Source organism: Callorhinus ursinus, unplaced genomic scaffold, assembly GCF_003265705.2.
Source record: "Callorhinus ursinus isolate GAN/ISIS: 27379988/994484 unplaced genomic scaffold, GSC_fseal_2.0 scaffold4, whole genome shotgun sequence".
Taxonomy (NCBI): domain Eukaryota; kingdom Metazoa; phylum Chordata; class Mammalia; order Carnivora; family Otariidae; genus Callorhinus; species Callorhinus ursinus.
The window spans coordinates 119,034,986-119,059,239 of record NW_027397066.1 but is presented as its reverse complement, the minus strand read 5'-3'; the positions used below and the strand labels follow the sequence as shown (position 1 = coordinate 119,059,239).

Genomic DNA, 24,254 nt, shown 5'->3' with positions numbered 1-24,254 from the left:
CCATTTCTTTTTGTAGACCCAAGTATCTCTCTGTTACGTCATGCATGAAGAGCTTCCTTTAGTATTTCTTGCAGTGCAGGTCTGATGATAATGAATTTGTCAGTTTTTATTTGTCTGGATAAAAGTCTTTATCTCTCTTAATTTTTACAAGTTATTTCTACTTTGTATAAAATTCTGGGTGATGTATTTCTTGTGTCAGAACTTTCAAGATGTCACTTACATACTAACAAGAAATCCAAAATATTTTCTTATTTTTGTTACTCTATATTTAATTTGCCTTTTTTTTTTGCTTTGGTTGCTTTAAAATTTTCTCTTTATTTTCATTTTTTGAATATGATATACCTAGAATTTTTTGGTTTGTTTGATTTGCTTATTTGTTTATTGGGGTATATGCGTCTCATTACTGTGGTATTTTCTGAACTTCTTCGATTGGTGTCTTGATACTTAATATTTTTGGAAAATCTTAGGCCATAATCTCTTCAAATACCTATTCTGTCTTTTTCTTTCTTCTGAGATTCAAATAACACACATATTTTGTTTGGTATTGTATCACAGCTTTTGAATGCTCTCATGCATTTTCACTTCTTTTCTCTGTGTTTCAGTTTATGTAATTTCTCTTAGCCTCTTTTCAAGTTCACTGCTTATTTCCTTGATGGTATCATATCTACTAATGAGATTGTTAAAGCCATTCTTCATCTCTGTTTTTGTTTTACTATTCCTAGGATTTGCATTTGATCATTTCCAATAGTTTCTGTCTCTGCTCAAATTCTCCATCTGGTCATGCAAGTTATCCACCTTTTCCATCAGAGTCTCAATATATTCTAATAGTTCCAACATTTGGGCGGTATATGAATCTGGTTCTCTCGATTGCTTTTTTCCCCTCTTTTTCTGTTGACTATTTTTATTTGTCTTCATCTTCGTCTTTGTGTTCATCTTCTTTGTGTGGTGTGTAGGATAGTACAGTATGAAATAAATAGTACTTATGCCTGGAAGGGGCGTTTCTCTTTTTCTACTAAGTCTTTAATTTGAGTCAACCTAGTCAGTAACTGATGTGGGTTTGGGTTTTGTTTTTGCTATGGCTACCTTCAGTGCATCACCAGTTTAAAATTCCTGTAGCATTCATTTGTACTTAGAGGGAGGTTTGGGTGGCCAGAGACTTTGTTCTCCACTCTCCACTTAAGGCTTTTCCTCATAGGTTCTACCTAACAGAGGTTTATTGTTCACGCTTTTATGCCTCCCCCGGTGGTAGGCTGCTGCTAGTAGTTTACTAGTGTTTGCTGGACTGGTAGTCGGGATTAGAGACATTCTCTGTTGTACTATTTTAGCCTTGATTTTAGGCAAAATCTGTATTCTTGGGTCTTGGGAATAAGGCTTTCTTGGTGGTCCTGTCCTTCTCTTAGCAGTAGAGGATCAGACGATCTCTGATGATCTGATCCCAGGAAACTTCTCTGTGCCTCTTTTAATTACAGTGAGTCTTCACCTGTGCCCTAAGGGCAACAGTCTGCAATATTTGTTTTGTAGGGAGGGGGACCCAAGTGGTGTGTCTTCAGTGACTGCTGGCTCCCCTCTCACAGGCCTGAATCACCAAGGGATGCTTTATCCAGATTCCCAGTTTGTTTCCAGTCTTTCTCATGAGCATCTGGTGATGATAAAGAGAAGTCTGTTAGTGAGTGCAGACTACTCTTGAGTTTATGGCTTTCACTATCTCTGTACTTTCATAGTAGCCCTTTCAGTAAGTCATTACATAGTTTGACTGAATTCTTATTACCAGCTTATATGAGGCCTGACATCTCTTCCTTCTGTGGAGGGAAGCTCTGTTCCATGAAGGCATTTGCCTTTTCTTAGATTTAAGGCTAGTTGGTTCCTCTGAGACTTCTGCTCTCAGATTAATTAAGGAAAATTTGTGATTTCATATATTCAGTTTTTCTTGAGTTTATAGTGGGAATAATAGTCTTTACATTTTTGTATATTTTAAACTGAAGCTGAAAGTTTCTGTGTTACAAATATATTTCCCTAGTATATAATTTGTTACCTCACTTTTTATGGTATCGTTTACTTATAGAATATTTTTTTATTTTAATGTAGTCAAATTTATTAATATTTCCTTTATGGACTGTGCTTCTGAAGTCAGGTTGAGAATATAAATATGCTTTATTCTTGAATGGGAAAAAATGAGGCCATTGGGGAGACTATCCTCAAGTTTCTGTTCATACCTTTCAAATCATGCCTCATTTTCTCTTAAGCCCCCTTCCTCTCATTACAGCAGATTATGTCATCTAATTTTTTCTTGCCCCATCAATCATCTCCCATTCTCCTTAATCTTCGGTTTCTCTTTTGTTGTTCTGGCCATGTCCTTTCAGCATTTATATATGCTCAAGTGTCCCCATTCTTTTTAAGAAAAGCCATCACTTTTTTTTCTGTATTATTTTATTTTCTCCAGTTTTATTGAGAGATAATTGACATACCTCACTGATAAGTTTAAGGTGTACAGCATGTTGGTTTGATTTACATATATTGTGAAATGATTACCACCGTAGACCTAACATCCATCTTCTCATATAGATACAACAAAAATAAAATAAAATAAGAAAAAAAGAAAAGGGGCACCTGGGTGGCTCAGGTGGTTAAGCGACTGCCTTCGGCTCAGGTCATGATCCTGGAGTCCCGGGATCGAGTCCCGCATCCGGCTCCCTGCTCAGCGGGGAGTCTGCTTCTCCCTCTGACCCTCTTCCCTCTCGTGCTCTCTATCTCTCATTCTCTCTCTCTCAAATAAATAAATAAAATCTTTAAAAAAAGAAAAAAGAAAAGAAACTTTCTCCTTATAATGAGAACTCATAGGATTTACTCTTAACAGCTTTCCTATATCTCATACATCAGTTTTAGCTGTAGTCATCATGTTGTACATTACACCCCTAGTACTTACTTATCTTATAATTAGAAGTCTTTACCTCTTGACCACCTTCCTCTAATTTCACGACCCCTACCCTCTGCCTCTGGTAACTGCAAATCTGATCTTTTTTTCTGTGAGAGAGAGAGAGAGAGAGAGAGAGAGAGAGTGTGTGTGTGTGTGTGTGTGTGTGTGTGTGTGTGTGTGTGTTGTCTTGTTTGGATTCCAGATACATGTGAGATCATATAGTATTTGTCTTTCACTGACTTATTTCACTTAGCATAATGCTTTCAAGGTCCATCCATGTTGTCACAAATGGTAGGATTTTCCCTTTTTTTTATGGCTGAATAACTTTCCATTGTATATATAATTCCTCAATTTATTTATTTATCTGTCTATGGACACTTATGTTGTTTCCCTGTCTTGACTGTTGTAAATAATGCTGCTATGAACATGAAGGTGCAGATATCTTTTTCAGTTAGTGTTTTTATTTTCTTTGGATACATTTCCAAAAGTTGAATTGCTGGATCATATGGTAATTCTATTTTTTTTTTTAAATTTTGAGGATCCTCCATACTGTTTTCCATTGTGGCTATACCAATTTACATTCTTACCAACAGTTCCCACAAGGGTTCCCTTTCTCCACATTTATGGTATCATTTGTTATCTCTTGTCTTTTTGATGATGGCCATTATAACAGACATGATGTGATATCTCATTGTGGTTTTAAATTGCATTTCTCTAATGACTAGTGATGTTGAGCATCTTTTCATTTACCTGTTGGTCTTTTATATATCCTCTTTGGAGAAATGTCTATTCAAATCCTTTGCCCATTTTTTTTAATTGGGTTGTTACTGATTTTTTTATGTTAAATTGTATGGGCTTTTTACATATTTTTGGATATTAACCCCTTATCATATATTTGGTTCACAAATATTTTTTCCTATTCCATAGGTTATCTTTTCACTTTACTGATGGTTTCTTCTGCTGTGCAGAGGCTTTTTTAGTTTGATGGAGTCCCACTCATTTATTTCTACTTTTTTGCTTATGCTTTAAGTGTCATATCCAAAATTCCATTACCAAGACCTATGTCAAGCTTTATTCCTATGTATTCTTCTAGGAGTTCCATGGTTTCTTACATTTAAGTCTTTAATCCATTTTAAGTTAATTTTTGTGAGTGGTGTAACATAATGATTAAGTTTTATTCATTTTTTAAAATATTTATTTATTTGAGAGAGAGAGAGCAGGGGAAGGGGCAGAGGGAGAGAATATCCAAGCAGAATCCTGCTGAGTGTGGAGTCTGGCATGGGGCTTGATCTCACAAGCCACAAGATTAGGATCTGAGCCAAATCCAAGAATCAGAAGCTTAACTGTCTGAGCCACCCAGGCACCCCAAGTTTCATTCTTATACATGTGAATATCCAGTTATCCCAGCACCATTTATTGAAAAAACTGTCTTTTCTCCATTGAGGATTCTTGGCTCCCTTGTCAAATATTAGTTGACCGTATATGCTTTGGGTTATTTCTGGCCTTTTGATTCTGTTCCATTGGTCTATTGCTCTGTCTTTATGCTAGTACCAATGTTTTGATGACTATATTTTTCTAGTATAGCTTGAAATCAGGAAGTGTGATGTCTTCTGCTTTGTTCTTCTTTCTCAGGATTTCTGTGACTATTTGGGGTCTTTTGTGGTTCCATCTATGATTTAGGAGTGCTTTCTCTTTACTTTGGTTAAAAAAAATGCCATTGGAATCTCAGTAAGGATTGCATTAAATTTATAGATGACTTGTGATAGTATTGACATTTTAACAATATTAATTCTTCCAGTCCATGAATATGGGTGTCTTTCCATTTATGTGTGTCTTCTTTAATTTCTTTCATCAGTGTCTTGTGGGTTTCATAGTAGAGAACTTTCACCTCCTTAGTTAAATTTACTCTTAAGTATTTTATTGTTTTTGGTGCTATTTTATTTTATTTTATTTTTTATTTTTTTTTTAAAGATTTTATTTATTCATGAGAGAGGCAGAGAGAGAGAGAGAGAGAGGCAGAGGGAGAAGCAGGCTCCCAAGGAGCAGGGAGCCCGATGCGGGACTCGATCCCAGGACCCTGGGGATCATGACCTGAGCCGAAGGCAGACGCTTAACCATCTGAGCCACCCAGGCGCCCATTTGGTGCTATTTTAAATGGGTTTTATTTCCTTATTTCTTTTTTTTTTTTTTAGAAAATTCATTGTTGGGGCACCAGGGTGGCTCAGCCAGTTAAGCATCTGACTCTTGATTTTGGCTCAAATCATGATCTTATGGTCCTGGGATTGAGCCCAGTGTGGGGCTCTGTGCTCAGCATGGAATCTGCTTGTCCCTCTCCCTCTGTTCCTCCCTCAACTCTCTCTCCCTCACAAATAAATAACTAAATATAATCTTTAAAAAAATTGTTAGTATATACAATTTTGAATGCTAATTTTGTATCTTGAAACTTTACTGAATTCATTGATTAAATATAACAGTTTTTTTTTGTTGAGCTTTTAGGATTTTCTGTTTGTAAAATAGTGTCATCTGCAAATAGAGAGTTTTACTTCTTCTTTCCAATTCTGATTCCTTTATTTCTTTTTCTTGCCTGATTGTTCTAGCTAGAACTTCTAGTACTAGTTGAATAGGAGTCATTAATGTATGCAGCTTTGTCTTGTTCCTGATTTTAGAGGAAAAGTTTTCAACATTTCCCCATTGAGTATGATAACTGTGGGATTGTCATTTTTTGTTTTTATTATGTTGAGATATGTTCTTTCTATGACAAATTTGTTTAAGAGTTTTTATCATGAACGGATGTTAAATTTTCTAAATGCTTTTTCTGCACCTATTAGATGATCATATGATTCTTTTCTTTAATTCTATTAATGTGATCTCTCACATTGATGGATTTGTGTATGTTGAACCATCCTTGCATCCTAAGAGTAAATCTTACTTGGTCGTGGTGTATAATGTGCTGCTGAATTTGGTTTGCTAGTATTTTATTGAAAATTTTTGCATCTATCTTCATCATGGAAATTGGCCTGTAGTTTTCTTTTTTAGGAGTGTCTCTTCTGGTTTTGGTATCAGGATAACACTGGTCTTATAAAATGAGTTTGGGAGTATTCCCTCCTCTTTAATTTTTTAGAAGAATTTGAGAAGTATAGAAGTGAATTATTCTTTAAATGTTTGGTAAAATTTACCAGTGAAGCCGTCTGGTCCTGGACTTTTTTGTTGTTATTGGGAAAGTTTTGATTACTGATTTAATTTTTTTACTGGTAATTGGTCTATTCATATTTTTTATTCTTATTGATTCAGTCTTGGTAAACTGTATGTTTCTAAGAATCTTTTTTCATTTCTTCTTGGTTGTCCAGTTTATTGTTATACAGTTGTTCATTATGATCTCTCTCTCTCTTTTTTTAAAAGATTTTATTTATTTATTTGAGAAAGAGAGAGAGAAGAGCATAGATGAGGGGCAGAGGGAAAGGAAGAAGCAGACTCCTTTGAGCAGGGAGCCCGATGTGGGGCTCATTCCCAGAACTCTGGGATCATGACCTGAACCAAAGGCTGACTCTTAACTGACTGAGCCACCCAGGTACTCTCATCATGATCTCTTATGGTCCTTTGAATTTCTGTGGTATCAGTTATAGTGTCTCCTTTTTCATTTATAATTTTATTGATTTGGATCCTCTCTCCTTTTTCTTTGGTTCGTCTAGCTAGGAGTTTGTCAATTTGTTTACCTTTTGAAAGAACCAACTCTTAGTTAATCTTAGTTAACCAACTCTTGGTTAACCTTTTCTATTTTTTTCCTGTTATTTATTTCATTTATTTCTGCTCTAAAATATATGATTTCCTTTATTATGATAACTTTGGGCTGTTTGTTCTTCTTTTTCTAGTTCTTTAAAGTGCAGGTTAAGTTGTTTATTTGGAATCTTTCTTGTTTCTTAATGTAGGTATTTCTGTGATCTTCTTTCTTAGAACTGCTTTTGCTGTATCTCACAAGTTCTAGTACATTGTGTTTCCGTTTTCACTTGTCTCAAGAAACATTTTTATTTCTCCTTTAATTTCTTCTTTAATCAATTGGCTATTCAGGGTAGTGTTGTTTAATTTCCATGTGTTCCATGTATGAATTTTCCAATTTTCCTCTTATTTTTTATTTCTGGTTTCATGATGTTGTGGTTTTAGTCTTCTTGAATTTGCTAAGTCTTGTTTTGTGCCCTAACACATGGTCTATCCTAAAAAATGTTCCATGTGATCTTGAGATAAATATATATTTTGCTATTGTTGGGCAAAATGTTCTGTATATATCTGCTGGGTCCATTTGGTCTGTAGTGTTGTCCAAATACATTTTCTTCCTCATTGATTCTCTGTCTAGACGATCTATCCATTGCTGAGAATGGGGTATTGAAGTCCCAAACTATTATTGTATTTTTGTTGATTTTTCCCTTTAGCTTTGTTTTTGTTTTGTTTTGGGTTTTTTTGTTTTGTTTAGCTTTATATATTTGGATGCTACAATGTTGAGTGTATATTTATAATTACTGTATTTTCTTGATGTATTAACCCCTTTATCATCAAATAATGACCTTCTTTGTCTCTTTTTACCATTTTTAATTTAAAGTCCTTTTTGTCTGATAGAATTATAGCTACCCCTGCTTTATTTTGGTTACCATGTTCTTGAAATGTCTTTTTCCATCCCTTCATTCTTAGTCTGTCTTTAAGGCTCAGGTGAGTCTCTTGTGGACAGCATATTGATGGATCTTGTTTTTTTAAACCATTCAGCCATTCTGTGTCTTTTATTGGAGAATTTAATCCATTTTCATTCAAAGTAATTATTAGTATGTAAGGACTTACTTTTGCCATTTTGTCAATAGTTTTCTGGTTGTTTTGTAGATCTGTTGATCCTTATTGTTGTTTATTTTATCTTATTGTCTTTTTTGAGTTTTGTTTTTTGGTATTTGCATGCTTTGACTTTTTTGTCATATTCTTTTGAGTAATTACTACAGGATTTCTCCTGGAAAGTCTTAAAATATCTTAAACTTACATTTTAAGTTTAAATTTAAAAGTATATTTTAGAAAAATCTAAAATATCTTAAACTTATAACACTCTAAACTGATAACAACTTAACTTCAGTAGAGTTTGTAAATTAACACTTTTACTTCTCTTCCACCTCGCAGTTTAGGCTATTGCTATTACAGTTTACATGTTTGTTTGTTTGTTTAGTAGTGTTCCTAATAAGAGATCATTGTTGTGATGAACACTGGGTGTTATACACAACTAATGAATCATTGAACACCACATCAAAAACTAATGATGGCTATATATATACATATATATACAAATACAGTGGCTAACTGAACATAAAAAAAAGAGATCATTGTAGTTAATGATTCTTTTAACTGCTTTTTTTAAACTTTCTAATTAGGGTTGTAAGTAAATTATGCACAACTACTGTCAGATTGCAGAATCTATCTATGATCTATATTTACCATTAGATATCCAGTGAGATTTACACTTTTTATATTTTTATGATGTTAATTAGTGTTGTTTTACTTTCTCTTTTTTTAAAGATTTTATTTATTTTTTTTTTGCGAGAGAGAGAGAGAGTGTGCATGCATGATCGGGAAAAGGGGGGCAGAAGGAGAAATGGACTCCCTGCTGAGCAAGGAGACCAACATGGGGCTCAGTCCCAGGGTCCTGGGATCGTGACCTGGGCCAAAGGCTGACACTTAACTGACTGAACCCTCCAGGCGCCCAGTGTTCTTTTACATTCTTTCGAATGTTCTTTCGAAGAACACCCTTCAGCATTTTTTGTAAAGCGGGTGTGGTAATGAACTCCCTCAGCTTTTGTTTGTCAGCAAATTCTTTTTGCTTACTTTGCTTCCAAAGGATAGCTTCACCAAGTATAGAATTCTTGGTTGACAGTTATTTTCTTTCAATATTTTGAATATGTCATCACATTCTCTCCTGACCTGAAAAATTTCTGTTGAGAAATCTGCTAATAGTCTTTTGATGGTTCCCTTGTATGTAACTTCTCTCTTTTCTCTTGATGCTCTTAAAATTTTTTCATTGTCTTTGACTTTTGACAATTTTAATTAAATTACTGTGTCTCAGTGTAGCCCTATTTAAGTTTAACCTCTTTAGAATCTTTTGGGCCTCATGGATCTGGATGTCCATATCTCTCCCCAGGTTCAGGAATTTTTCAGCCATACTATTTTACATATACTTTCTGTCCCTTTTTCTTTCTCTTTTTTTCTGGCATTTTCATAATGTGCATATTGTTTCTTTTTATTCTATTCTATAATTTATGTAGGCTTTCTTCACTCTTTTTCATTATTTTTTTCTTTTTCCTTCTCTGACTGGTAATTTTCAATGTCTTATCCTTTAGGTGAGTGATTTTTTTTTTTCTTTTTTTGCATGGTCAAGTCTTCTTTTAAAACTCCCTGTTGAGTTATTCAGCTCAGTTATTGTATTTTTCAACTCTAAAATTTCTATTTAATTGCTTTTCGATGGTAGCTATTTCCTTATCAAACTTCTCATTTTGTTCATGCATTGTTTTTCGAATTTTATTTAGTTGTGTGTCTGTATTGTCTTGTAATTCACTAGACTTCTTTAGATGATTATTATGAACTCTTTGTTTGACAGTTCTTAGATCTCCATTTATTTAGGGTCAGTTATTGGAACTTTATTAATTTCCTTTGGTGATGTCATATTTACCTGATTTTTTGTGGGGGTGATCTTTGTATCCTTATTAATTCTATCTGGTTATTTGAATAATTGGGCTCCTCTTCTAGACTTATAAGTTTTCTGTGGTAGAGACAGCTCTTCAACAGTCAGCTCGGTTCGGGTTTCTGGGTATGTCTTCTGGTAATGTCCTTGGGCAGGTGGGGCCTGCTATTATGCTCTATTTTGGGGCAAGCTCTGAAGGGAGTGTGTGGGGTGAGTGCCACTGGCTGAAAACAGTTGGATAATATTATGGGCTTGGTTCCCTACCCAACTGAAGCTGTAGGATGGGCTCCATGCTTGCCTGGATTCTCTGGTGAGGCTTACTAGATGGCCAGGACTGGGTTTAATATTAAGTAGTGGGTAGAGCTATGAATTGACTTCCCTGACTTGGCAGGGCAGTTAGGATGGGACTCAGGACCTTTATAATTTATTCTGGGGACCTGAATCAAGCCAAAGTGTGCACTGAATTCCCTGGTCCAGTGAGATAACTGGTTGTGCTCTACAGATAGGAGAAGCCACAGACTGTTCTCTCTGTTCAAGTGCCACTGTATGTAGGACTCTTGAATGAGCTATGCAGCTTCCCACATGCTCTGGTTAGGTTCCTTGGTTGGACAGACTGAAAATTGTATTCAGAGATAAGTGGGGTTACAAATTAGATTCTATGCCCAGGAGCAGTGGGAGAAGCAGCTCTAAAGCCATAAAGCTTTTTATTTGTTGTCTTAACTCAAGACAACCCCTACCCCAAGTTTCCTGAATAAACATGGCCACTAGGTTTGTTTTGCAAACTGATTGGCTCTGCCTGCCCACCTCTCAGCTGGAAGTGCCACAGGGCCACACAGCTTCCTGGAATTGCCAGCCTTTCAGGTTGGATGGAGCTGGAAGACACTCTCTATAGTATATCTCAGCTCCCTTGCCTAGGCAGTAGGGGAGGGGCTGCTCTAGGCTACTCTCCATTTCCCAAACAGGTTCTCTGGTTGAGAGGAATGGGAGCTAACCTCAATCTTGTCTGTGAATTAATCCCCTTGTCTGTGTCTAGCATGGGAACACTTTATAATGGCTTTGCGGGTGATCCGCTCTGTCTGCCTGACTCTTAGCTTGAGTACCATAAGTCTGCAAAGCTTCCAGGAGTTGTCATCAGAAGATATTCTTGGCTCCCTTGCCTAGGCAGGAGGAGAAGGGGCCACTGCAGGGTAGCCTCAATTTCTCAAACAGGCTTTCTGGTTGAGAAGGGCTGGGAACTACTCTCTCTTAATTTAATGACCTTGTTTACTTGAGAAACACCCATTAAGTAGGGTGATGATGTCATTCCCTCAGTTGTTCTTCTCTGCAGCTCTTCCTGTCATTGCCAGTGCCTTTACCAACTAACTTCTCTTCTTGCTCCCCTGAATGGTTTTGTGCCTTAAGGTTCAGCCTTCAGTCATCCCTTTTTCTCACTACATGCACTTGCTTTCAGTGACTTCATGTATCTCTTTGACTTCAACTATTAGCCAATGATTTCCAAAAATATACTTTTACAGCCTTAATATCTCTCCTGAAATCTAGACTTATGTGTTCAACTGTTTTCTTAATATTTTAAGACATTTCAAAAACAAAACAGTTAGAACTAAACTCATCATCCTTGACTAAAATCCCTCCTTCTTTATACTCCAGATAGTTTAGTCGTCCATAATTTACTGCTTTTTACCTGAAGTTCCTGTCTTTCATCATCTCAATTCTAAATTATATCTAATTCCATTACTAAGGCTAGGTAATTCCATTTAATAAATAGCCCTTTACCCTATTTAATAATTTTCTTTGGAATCCAGATTCTCTTCTCCAGTCATCTGTTTTTATTTTGACCTAGATTCTCTTTATTATTTTATTTTCCTAGAATATTAAAATAACCTCCAAACAAGTTAGTTTCCTTATTAAGTTTCCACCTTCTAGTACATTCTCTACTTCTACAACCAGTAAACTTTCTAAAAATCAAATATAATCATGTCACTCTCTTAAAATAGGTATATTTAATGTGGCTTCTTTCTGCACTAAGAAGTTTAGTCTCTCTAGATGACTTTTATAAAATATATCTGTGGGAAAAAATAATAAAATAAAATAAATTTGTCATACGTAAAAATTTAAATCTGTTCTTGTGCATGATCTCCAAACCAAAAAATTTCCAAATAGACACAGAAAAGGAACTATTGTACTTAGCCATAATGGTAGGTAAATGCTATATTTACCACCTAGAAAATGTAGTGGTTTTCTAGAGCTTTTCTAGTAATATAACTGATTCTTTCTGAGGAATGTCTTTTGTTAATAGATGTCAAAAATGAAATTTCTCCTCAAATGCAACAAAGGTAGAACGAAAGTGAATAAAATCATAACAGTTGTCCTATGATCCATGTCTTATGTATTTGGCTTCATTCTCTGTGAAATTGAATTTATTTTTCAGTTTTGAATGGATGAGATATGCCCATAATGGGACCATGTTAGTGTTTGTAGGCATCTTCAGTCCTCTCCATCCACCCAAAAATGCACACTTACTCACACAGAGAGTTGACATTTATTTTGTTAGTTATTCACCATAGTGTGCTGAGCTGTTGTTTTGCTAGGATTTACCCATATTGCCTTATTTAGATCTCCTCTTCAATTTTTAAGATAACTGATCAAGATTAGGGGTTGGGTGTTTGGTGAAGAAATACAAGGAAGTTAACAAAGTCCTTGTGTCCAAGTCCCACATTCATGGCAACCTTCCATAGATATTATCCCACTAATACTAATGAATTTGTCATAGAATGTGGTTCCATGAATATGTGTCTGTCCTTATCAGAAGAGACTTCTAAGTTTAAATAGTTAAAAAAATAGAAAGCATTATCTTAACTCACAATGTAATTTTCAAATTGATGGATTTGGTCTAATTGATAGCACAATGGCCTTTACCCCAGGCTTTTATTCTTGGTTGTATCCTGAGTAGCCAATGTGTATTTATCTGCAACTTTATTATAATGTTTTCTAAAGATTTAAGATGCTTTCTGGGTTTAATTTTTGCTAGATGATCTTTAAAAACCCGAGCAGAATTACAAATGAAGCTGCTTTGTTAAAACAACAAAGACTAAGGCGGTGGATTAGTGAAGTTGCATTATTCCAAACCAAACTTGATTGTCGCTATCTCTTAAACAACATTGGGCAGACATTTAAAGATTTTTTATACATTTTAATTCAGGTGGTAACTTGACTTAAAACAACACATTCTTGGTCATATATATCAGGCTAAATATCAAAATGAATTTGAAACTATTGAGCCTGTCTGCATAGGATATTAAATTCTTGGAGAGGCTTTCTCTCCCCCACGCTGATTTTCATCATTTTACTGTTACTTTCATTTCCCCTTGAGCTTTAGCTTTTTAGAATTATTATTCATTCTTTTCACCATATACCCTGATCATTAACCAATTAAAACTTTATCAGGCATAGAAGCAAGACATTCTGTGGATAACGATGAGGTTGGAAACTCTCTTGTACAACTTGTTGGCTCATATTGGAAGAAGACTGTCATGCCAAATTGTCTTTACGTGCTCATGAATAATGTTCTAACAAGGGTGGATGGAGAGATGAGCATAGAGTGTAGTTCTAACAGAAGGAATAATAGTAATATTCACCTTGGCAAAACATGCTAATGCCTTGACAAGATGCTATCTGCTCTTGCTGTTAAATCAGATGCATATTAAGTTAGCAGACCTATTGCTATCTACTATTTTACAGAATGAACTAGAAGAGAAAGAATACACCTTTCAGGATCTACAAGTCCCTCATATGACCATAAAATAATTGCATAGAGAATACCCATTTAACTTAGAGTTTATGGCACAATTGGGTGGATTGATCTTGAAAATAAAAGTGAGTCAGGCAGGAAGGAAACTGTAGTTTCTACCTACCTTTAATTCTTTATACTGAACTCTGAAATAACTGAGATTTTTGCTGTTGCTATTTCCTAAATGCAGAATTTCAGAGTGGGATTTTGATCTTTAATGTGAAGATACATCTATATTAAACCAGGAATCATTGTCAGTAACATTTAGACACAAAAATTTGGAAGATTAAACAAGTGTGAAGGTTGATCATGGAAATCAAAGAGGAAGGAGCATCAGAAGAAGGCCAGCACTTTCTTCCCACACCCCAGGCAAATGATACTGGGGACTTCCAGTTCACAAGTAAGTATGTGTTCCCCTTTCTGTAACTCTCTTCTAGAGTTTAGGTTTTATTTTTTAGCATGACTTGCGACTTTTCTTTTCAGAGGATTCCCGTTGGCCATTTATTTAACACTGCCAAACATATGCCAAACCTTTCATTTAATTTACATTATAAAAATAATCTTTAGAAAACAGTACTGGTTGGAAAAGTTTTCTAAGAAATTTAGTTTTTCAAAGCTTACAGCAGTTGTTAATAACTTTAAAAAAAATCTACACTCTTTGAAATGAACAGAAAGCTGCCTAATGATTGTCACTCGTCTGTCTTGGAAAGTCTAAAATTTTTAACCATAGTATTGTTAAATGTCAGCAGGAGAAAAAAAATGAATGGTTACCATGCAAAAAAGTGTTAACTCTGGGGATGCTTGGGTGGCTCAGTCAGTTAAGCGTCTGCCTTTGGCTCAGGTCATGATCCCGGGGTCCTGGGATCGAGCCCAGAGCCCCACATTGTGGCAGGGAGCCCCTGCTCAGCGGGGAGTCTGCTTCTCCTTCTGCCTGCCACTCTCCCCGTTTGTGTGCTCTCTCTCTCTCTTTCCCTGACAAATAAATAAAATCTTTTTTAAAAAAAGGTGTTAACCTTGTAAATAATAAATAGATGGTTTTTATACAAAGAGATGGTTCTAACGATATATTAGTAGTAAATTTAAATCGTATTTGGTAAATGTACCAATAGAAATAAACAAGAAAATTATTTTTGTAATGTTCTTACATTTATTACCACCAAATGGTTGACTTTTACATAAATTTTAGTTTTGCTTGTTTGGCCACCCATAAGTTATAATAGGTGGCATCTAAGTTCTCATCCACTTTTGTTTAAGAAGACTCCAGGCTGTGTGTGGCCATCAGATATCCACATTACCACATTATAGCACATTATCACTTGCCACAGCCTGATCTTGCTACCTTCTAGCCACTACATGTTCCCACCCTTACTTTTGTTCTCAGACCCTCCCTCCTCTTCACTCTAAATCATTTAGCCATGTTATTAGATTTCTTAAAAATCAAGAAAAAAAGGAATAAAAACATTTATCAGAACAATGATTTGAGCTATCAATAAGTTGGCAGAATAACCACCACCATAATGTCTTTCATCACCATATTAGAGATAGCTCTTTAATTAATAGTTTACTATTTACAGCAGGCTGGAGTGGTTTGAAAGAAAAGTCTATATAAGAGAGTACTTTTGTGAGGTCATTTTTTTTAAGGTTTTGCTGCTGTCTATGTGTATTTAAGAGAAACTAACAATTGAAAAATACGTTTTAAATTTGTCAAAGCTGCCAAAAACACTATCTTTTCAGTTTCTTTATAACCATAGAGCTAAGTAGATCAGTCAAAACTTCAGTCACATTTAGTTCTGCTACAAATATTATGAGAACCGATAGCTTATAAATTTGGACAGTTAGCTAAGTTAATTCTTTCTGCCAAATAATGTATTTATAAATTCTGGGCAGGGTGAAACATAGTAATATATATTAACATATTTTTGATTATGAGTTAAATGTCTTTAATCTGAATTCTTACTCATTATTTATAGGTATTCAGAAGATTCCAAATGAACCACAGTTGGAATTCATCCTTGGTAAGGAATTCCATCTTATTTATACTGGTAAATAGAATAGCAATCTGTATATATAGTTTACAACCTTACGTTGCTTATATCATTATATCACTGCTTATATCATTATATAATTTACAAACTTTTAAGAACATTGTTCTATAAAAAACCTTTCATTCTTTACGGTGTTACTTTGAGGTGAGGGGCAGGATGGGTAAAATAGATAAGGAAGATTAAGAGTACACTTATTATGATGAGCGCTGAGAAATGTTATGAAATTATTGGATCATTATATTGTATACTTGAAACTAACAACACTGTGTTCATTATACTTCAGTTTAAAAAAATAGCTGAAGGGAGAAAAAATCATTCTATGTGATGTCACTTCCCCCAATTTGTAAGTAAAGAATTTGAGCTGTAGAGTAGGTCAATTCACTACCCAGGGGTATAGGGTTCAGTGGTGACTGCCTCTCAGTCGGGTCAACTGACTGCAGATCTGGTGTCCAGCACTCATCCTAATACAGTGACTGGGCTTTGCTGCTAATCAGCGTTTCTCAAAATCTATGTGTTTATCTTCTCCTTGAGCTGGAGACTAGGCTCATATAGTTTTTCTTTAGGCCATTTACAAGGTTCCTGCCTCTTTTTTTTTTAATAATTTTTATTGTTATGTTAATCACCATACATTACATCATTAGTTTTTGATGTAGTGTTCCATGATTCATTGTTTGTGCATAACCCCCAGTGCTCCACGCAGAATGTCTGCCTCTTTTTTTTTTTCAATGTCACACACTCAAAAATCCCCTTTTTCTTCCATCTTGATTTTGTGGACAGATCCTTAGTATTTGAGAATTTAACTATAATTCAACACTTTGACTTTCTTAAGCAACTTTGAAGATCTGTCACATGTAGAAATTTGTAACTTGGTTCAAGGATGAGTTAAAAATGTGCACTCTGTGGCTGATCCACTGCTTAGCTAGTGAGTGGGACCTGATTTGTATCTGAATTTGGTATGACTGCAAAATGTCATTAGGGAATTAGCTGCAAAATGGTATTTAAAGAGGGGAAAAATGTGGTTCATATGAACCATTTAGAGAGGGTTTTTTTCTTCTTATGGTTCTAAAATGTTTTGAAAGCAATGAGGTTTTATAGAATCATACATACATGTATTCAATTTCCTATATAGAGACCGGATATCTAAATCTTTAAAGGTGAATATACATGTTTTATAAAGTTATGGGCAAATTGAAATATGTGCATTTACTATCTATAGTAGTTTTTAGTCGTTTGAAGTCTCAATATTTCCAAGAATATACATTTTTATTATATAATGAAATAGATTTCAAACTTATGTCCTTTGCTCAAAATATTACATTTTGATGTGTAACTTATTGAGATAATAACTATATATAATTTTTTTGTTTTGTTTATTTCTTCTAATAGAGTTTATTTCTAGAGCAGTTTTAGGTTCACAGCACACTTGAACAGAAAGTACAGAGATTTTCCATATGCCCTCTGACCCCATAAATGCATAGCTTCCCCTATCAGAGTGGTACATTTGTTACACTTAAAGAACTTACATTGACACATCATTATTATTCTAAGTCCATAGTTTACATTTGGGTTCATCTTAGTGTTGTATTATATTATATCTATATTATACATTATTATATATAGATATATAATAATATATCTATCATTAAAGTATCATGCAGAGTATCTTCATTGCCCTAAAAGTCCTGTGTGCTTAGTCTATTCATCCCTCTCTCCCCTAACCCTTGGCAACTACTGATATTTTTTTCACTGTCTCCCTAGTTTTGTCTTTTCCAGAATGTCATATACTTGGAATCATACAGTATGTCACCCTTTTGGATTGGCCTCTTTCACTTAGTAATGTGCATTTAAGTTTCCTCTATGTCTTTTCATGGCTTGATAGCTTATTTCTTTTTAGCACTGAATAATATTCCAGTGGTTGGATGTAGCGCAGTCTATTTGTCCACTCATCTACTTAGGGATATCTTGGTTACTTCCAAATTTTGGTAATTATGAATAAAGCTGTTTGCAAGTTTTTGTATAGTCCTAAGTTTTCAACATCCTTGGGTAAATACCAGGGAGCACATTGTTATATGGTAAGAGTATGTTTAGTTTTGTAAGAAATTCCCAAATTGTCTTGCAAAGTGCCTGTACCATTGTGCATTCCCACCAGCAATGCATGAGAGTTTCTGTTACTCCACATCCTCACCAGCACTTAGTGTTGTCAGTGTTCTGGATTTTGGTATAATTCATTTTTTAAAAACATTTTATTTTTGTTACAAATGTAGCTAAAACGTATTGTAAGTTAAGGGTTCTAGATTTTTTTATTTTCCCTGGTATGAAGAAACAGAAATGTGGAAACTCAAGAAACTTCTGTGGGAACACCAAAAAACTATACTTTTTTTTTTCTAGAGAGTTCTCAGATAGTATCAGATATAGAAAGAACTTGTTTGAGAAAGGGAGCTGAGTAGCAAAAGAAGTCTAGGTACCTCTTGACTCACTGTAACTCTTGCTACTTGAGCCTTTATCTATTCATCTTTCATTTTTAAGGGAAGAAAAAAATTTTTTTTTACTTTTTTATTAGGATTTCAAAGAGTAAAGATTTGTTAGAGTAACAGTGTTACTCTAAAGGCTTCTTATTTGCATCTTGGAGAGCAAGGTAAAATCTGAAGGAGGCAGAGACAATTGGAGGAGAGGCTGTTAGTCAAACATGGAGGCCAGCTTTCAAGAGAAAGAGTGCCTAGGCCAAATACATATCTTCTTTTTCAAATGAAGTTATCTGTCTTGTTCAAAGACCTAGCTATATTATTTTGTTTTGAAAGCCCAAATTCAGTAGCAATGTTGTTGTTATTTATATTTCTGGCTTTAAATCATAGATCTAAGAGGTGAGCAGCTGTGACAATTTATTCATAATAATATTCCTCCCATAAAAAAACTTCAGTTTTCTTTTTTCATATTTATTCAGAAAAACCACTAGAATTCTTAACAACAGATAATTTTATCTTATCATGTGGCAAAAAATGCCTTACAAGTAAACAAAGTTATTTAGAGTCGTCAGGAGATTGTGTTGTTTGTCCTGGAAGATATACTCCCCAAACTGTTTGTTATGCTTCTGAGCATTTTTAAAATCCTCAATTGTAGTATTTCTTAAAAAAAAAAAAAAAAAAGCCTTTTGAAACTACTCCTTCAAGGATATTACAATTAAACCCATGTAGGTTTTACTGTATATTTTTTGGTACTTTTTTCTTTGAGTTTTTTTAATCCCACAAATTCTTTAAGACTTCACCTGCTAACTAGCTAACTTCATAATAATGAGAGAATAATAGTTTCCTAAATATTTTTATCATTATTTAAAAATGCATATTTATTTAATCAAAAAAACAAGGCATCTTAATACAAAAAAAATTTTAAAGAATTAAAGTAGGAGGCTCTTGTTCCATCTAATTTTTCAACTAAATTTTTATTTGATTCCTGATTCTTTGCCAAAATATTCAAATAAATTGAGAATCTCAATGGTTTGTTTTAAATTGGGAAAATAGCTATGCTAATTTTGCTAGGTGTCATATTGCTTTGTATAAGTTATTTTCCATTGAGGATTTGTTTCTGCTTTGTCTGTATGCCATTATAAAATCAGTATATCTTGCTGAAGTTCCTCTGCTACATCTTTATTCAAGTAAATGAGGTAGGAGATGCTTAGTCAATTGAGCAAGCTAATTGGTTTAAAAATGTCTCGATAACACAAGTTCAGCATTTACCGAAAAAGTATCTCAGGTCCATTGCCATTATATTTCTAGTGGTTTACTGAATTTAAATTATGTAACTCACCCTTACATCTGCAAATCTGCTTCCACATTTTTTCATTATTTCATTTGAATGTGTTGATACCCTTTTTATGTCCACGAAGAGAGAAATAATTGACAACCCAAGAGAACACAGATTTTCTTACAGTTTAATAAAATTGTTTTTATTTTTAAAAAATAAGCATTTAAAAAGAGAGATCATGGGGTACCTGGGCGGCTCATTCGATTAAGCATCAGACTCTTGATTTAGGCTCAGGTCAAGAGCTCAGGGTCCTGGGATGGAGCCCTGCTTCAGGCTCCCTGCTCAGCAGGGGAATCTGCTGTTCTCCCTTTCCACCCCTCCTCCTCCCTCCCCCTGCTTTTGCTTGCCTATGTGCTCGCATGTGCTCTCTCTTTCTCTCTCTGTCTCTGTCTCTCTCTCTCCCTGAAAGAAAGAAAGAAAGAAAGAAAGAAAGAAAGAAAGAAAGAAAGAAAGAGGAGAGACCACTTCTTAAAATCTGGGTGCATTTCCTTTGACCTTGTGGGAAATATATAGAGAAGATTAATCTTGACAAAGATATAAAAGAACTATTAACTATTTCTTAAGTTTATCCTGTCATTTATGCTTATAATGTTTACTTTTATATATCTCCATTTACTAGCTCCAAAGTCAATAGTGTACTTACGAGTATGTTTTCATATTTTTATGTGAATACTACAAATCATAAATCCAAAACAATAGGCACTAATGTATATTAAAATAGATAGGAGAGATGGCTTGTGTGTGTGTGTGTGTGTGTGTGTGTGCGTGCGTGCATGTGGTTCTTGTGTTCTTTATTTGACACTGTGAAGTTATATTCTTAAAATAATTTATACCTTGATGGCTAATAACCTAATTGAAGCCAATGACCAGATATAGGGTGCATCGAAAGACACATTTTAGATGTCAACAGCCTCAGTGTCATTTATGATAGGAATGTAAAGACATGGATGCTGGAGTGAAATCTCTAACAGTACAAATCATTCATTCATACAAATTGTATTGGGAGCATAGAAAACTTGTAAGTAAATAATTTCAGGTAGTGTTAAGTTCTATGTAGAGAGTAAACAGAACAATTGTATAGAACGTGGTTGGGGGAGAGGTAATTGACTTGGGAGATGGAGAGACTATTTTAGATATAGAGGTCAAAGAAGGCCTCTGTGTATCTGGCAGGACTTAGGATGTCGACACTTATTTGGAAAGTGTCCATACTGAACATAAGACCCAGGTGACTTTCTCAGCAGGAGGTTCTGGCTGTAGTAAATATTTATGCAGCAGGTAATAGGGTTTTAGGAATGGGAATACTGGGGTTCAAGGGTAATGAATTGGGTTGCTGGCTTGATCAGGAATGAAACCAAGTTAGGAGCTGATCTGGTCTTGGGTAAAAAAAAAAAAATCTCAGAGGAAATGGCAGAATAGTGAAGGACCACTTGCTGGGTGACTAGAATGCCAAGGTCAGAGTAGGACAATTCTGGGATAGAAGAAATACTGATCTAGTGAGATCCTGGCCCCATGGCCTCTTCTAGTCTCCCTCACTCCCTAACCGCTGGGCAATAGGATCAGCCCTGGCGATTGGGTGCTGCCACGCCTCTAGTGAGCAAGAATAGAGAGAGATTAAGGTTCAAAGCCAACAGATTGTTAAATCCCTTGCCTTTTGTAAAGGTGTTTTATCTTTTAAGAATCCATATTTAAGGGCGCCTGGGTGGCTCAGTTGGTTAAGCGACTGCCTTCCGCTCAGGTCATGATCCTGGAGTCCTGCATCGGGCTCCCTGCTCAGCAGGGAGTCTGCTTCTCCCTCTGACCCTCCCCCCCTCTCATGTGCTCTCTCTCTCTCTCTCATTCTCTCTCTCAAATGAATAAAATCTTTTAAAAAAATCCATATTTAAGTTATGGGATAATTTTTTCCAGAGATGTTTTCCTCTTGAAAGAAAATGTATCAACTCCTCCCCTATAGGTTTTATTAGTACATAAAATAAGACTAATCTGAAGCTCAAATTATTTAATAGAGCCTTACTTCATTTTTCAGTTTTTTCTAAAATTGGTAAGTCTATAGTAACTGCTATAATTTTCATAGTAATATAGTGAAAGCTATCATAGATAAAAATCAATAATAGACAATATAGAAATACATCTGTAATCTGTGCGATATGGTCATATATCATCATACATTTTCAGACATAGTTAAGAGTTAAGAGTTAACTATTTCCATTTTATCATTTCTTGACCTTGACTTTTCTGCTAACACCTCAAATTCAGGATGGATGAAGGAAAGTACAGACCACTGTATTTTATTCTCAAGAGTCACTCAACATGTGTTGTTTAATTTTTATAGTGAAACATAAAGTCTTAAGATGGACTATTATAAACTCATAAGAATGATCTGCCAGAAGGATATTTTATCAAACAAGAGAATATAAAATAGTCAAAGCAGAATAACAAAATACATATACAAAATGAACCTTACTTAACTCTCTTTGTATGTACAAAAGAGTAAGATTGGAAGAATAAGTATGACTATCTTTAATTTGGTTATGACAAGTTAGTAGAATTCTGATTTCCTTTGTTATACTTTCTTATATCTTCCAAAATTTCTGCAATGTGCCCATTTAAATGTCACAATCAGGTGCTGTCATTTTTAAAAAAATGAATAACCTGGGCGCCTGGGTGGCGCAGTCAGTTAAGTGTCTGCCTTTGGCCCAGGTCATGATCCCAGGGTCCTGGGATGGAGTCCCGCATCGGGCTCCCTGCCCAGCGGGGAGTCTGTTTCTCCCTTTCCCTCTGCCCCTCCCCCCGCTCATCCTCTCTCTCTCTCAAATAAATAAATAAATAAAATCTTTAAAAATATAAAAATGAATAACCTGAATAAGCTCAACAGCTGAACAAGATAAAGGGCATAGCTGAAGGAGTAAAATTCTGCTCTTTATCTTCGATTAGCTCATCGCATAATTAGAAAGGTCAAACTAAGACTCCTGAAATCATTAAAAGACCTTTAAAAACTAAGCTATTTTTAGGGTTTCTAAGAATATAAGAGATTGTGTAAAGGATCAAACTAGTATGGAAGGAGTAGTCAAAAAAGGCTTCCTAAGGAAGATTAATTAAAATCAATTCTTCAAGTTAGAAAATAGGATTAAGAATAGGAAGAGGAAAGGAGGAATTATCTTCTAGACCAGGAGAGCAGCATAAGCAGATATTTGGTGCTTGGAACAAGATAAAGACTTCAAATCCAGAAAACACACACGCAAAAGGCATGCACTAAGTACTTATTTATTATTACACCAAGCTACATATAGAAAGGTCAGCCATCTTGTCTTCCTCGAAGAGAAAGTGGAAAATGTGTTCTCAGATTTGATTCTTGATTCATCTACTTATTGGTCTTTTAGAATAGTGGTATATATAGAAAATGATAAGATTTTATAAGAAATTAACTTCACATTCACTCTGTAAGCCATGCCAGTTCTGCCATACATAATGTGACTAAATAGGCAAATTGAAATTTACCACTTGTGGAAACTATTTTTTTCTATGGAAATGAAGGATTAAAAGAAGTCTTGTGAATATGCAGTCCACTATACACCTATACTAGGTAAGTAATGTGTACCATCCTAGAATTCAGCAATTAAAATTCAGTTTTATCACAACATCATGTTAGGCACAATGACAAGATGTCCCTAGGTAGGTAAATTCAAATATTAGAGTGGCTCTGAAAAGGGTGAGGTTACCCTATTTGGTTATTAAGCCTTTGTCCAGGAGGATTCTAAATACTTTGTTCTACTATTGGATCATATATAAGGTTATGTGTACTGATTCTGGATTTTGTATATAGAGCCACTATATTTCACATAGCCTGGTTAGAAATAAAAAAAAAAAAACAACGAAAAAACAGAAAGTCTTATAAATTATGTGATCAGTTTTCTGTGTTCAGATTTTGAAATGTGTATTAAAGTGTGCTCAGACTGACAAGCTGCACAAAAACAGTCTCATCTCTTTACAGACACAGCTTTTATAGCTTGTTCGGGCCTTCATTAACCTGAATGTCAGGTTCATTCATACTTTATGAATTGCTATAAATCAGGAACTGTTTTTGTATGTTTCTCTAAAAGAAAAAAAAAATCTTAGGAGGCTAAACTTATCAGTTCTCTCCTATGTTCACACCTCTACTTTCCTGCTGGTCTGTGTTCTATAAATGATTATAAAGCTCTGACTTTTTTAAAGCTCCAGTGGGAAAATGGAAGATTTTACTCTATCTTCTTTAGTATTTTTACCCTATACCTGACATGCTGCTTCAGCTAAAGGGAATACCAAGCACAGAGGTATATTTTTGTATTTAATTTTTGATAAAATATTACTTCTTATAAGCTGTAAGATCATCTTCCAGCAATAATAGAAGTACCTAGTAAGAATTAGATCAGGCCTGTGCTTGTCCTATTTTGTTGCTTTATTATACATAGATTGCCATTCTCTTGATTCTCACAGTATGATACTTCCCTTATAAAACGTGGCTTTCCACTGAACAATAATTTGAGGGGTACCTTCTAAAGACAAGGCATTGTGCAAAGTGCTGGGATCATAGTAATAGCACAAGAGTAGCTACCATTTTATGAGAATCTATGATACTTACGGTATTATGAAATGGTAGTTACCTCTTCACAAACAGAATGCCATGTTTTCCTCACAATTCCACAAGGTGATAACACTAAACATAATTAACATTTATCAAGTGTGTGTTCTCAGTAATTTACATAAATTAATTACTTTATTTTTCACAATTTAATTAGGAGATAATTGTTCTATTATCAGTCATTTTTGTTTTAGAGGGAAGGAAACAGGCATGCACAGGTTAAGTAATGAGCCCAAGAATTGAACCCAGGAGTCTGAGTACAGAGCATGCTCTCCTATATTATGTTCATTTGAGAGATAAAAAATCAAAAATTCCCAGTGGTCAACTTTCCAAAGATCTTATGAAAGTTGAGTGACAAAGTCAGGATCCCAGTTGAGGGGGCGCCTGGGTGGCTC

General features: G+C 34.9%; 1 protein-coding gene across 7 annotated transcripts in view; it reads left to right on the top strand.

The window, feature by feature from the left end:
• INPP4B (inositol polyphosphate-4-phosphatase type II B) overlaps nucleotides 1-24,254 on the top strand; it is an 864,684-nt gene that overhangs the window by 423,168 nt on the left and 417,262 nt on the right. For all 7 annotated transcript variants that reach the window (XR_012378034.1, XM_025874245.2, XM_073892293.1 and 4 more), the window contains 2 exons: nucleotides 13,592-13,801; nucleotides 15,372-15,416. Coding sequence is in view for 6 of the 7 variants with exons in the window: in XM_025874245.2 (XP_025730030.1) it covers nucleotides 13,711-13,801; nucleotides 15,372-15,416 (136 nt within the window). In the remaining variant the exon portion in view is untranslated. The remainder of the gene's footprint in view (nucleotides 1-13,591; nucleotides 13,802-15,371; nucleotides 15,417-24,254) is intronic.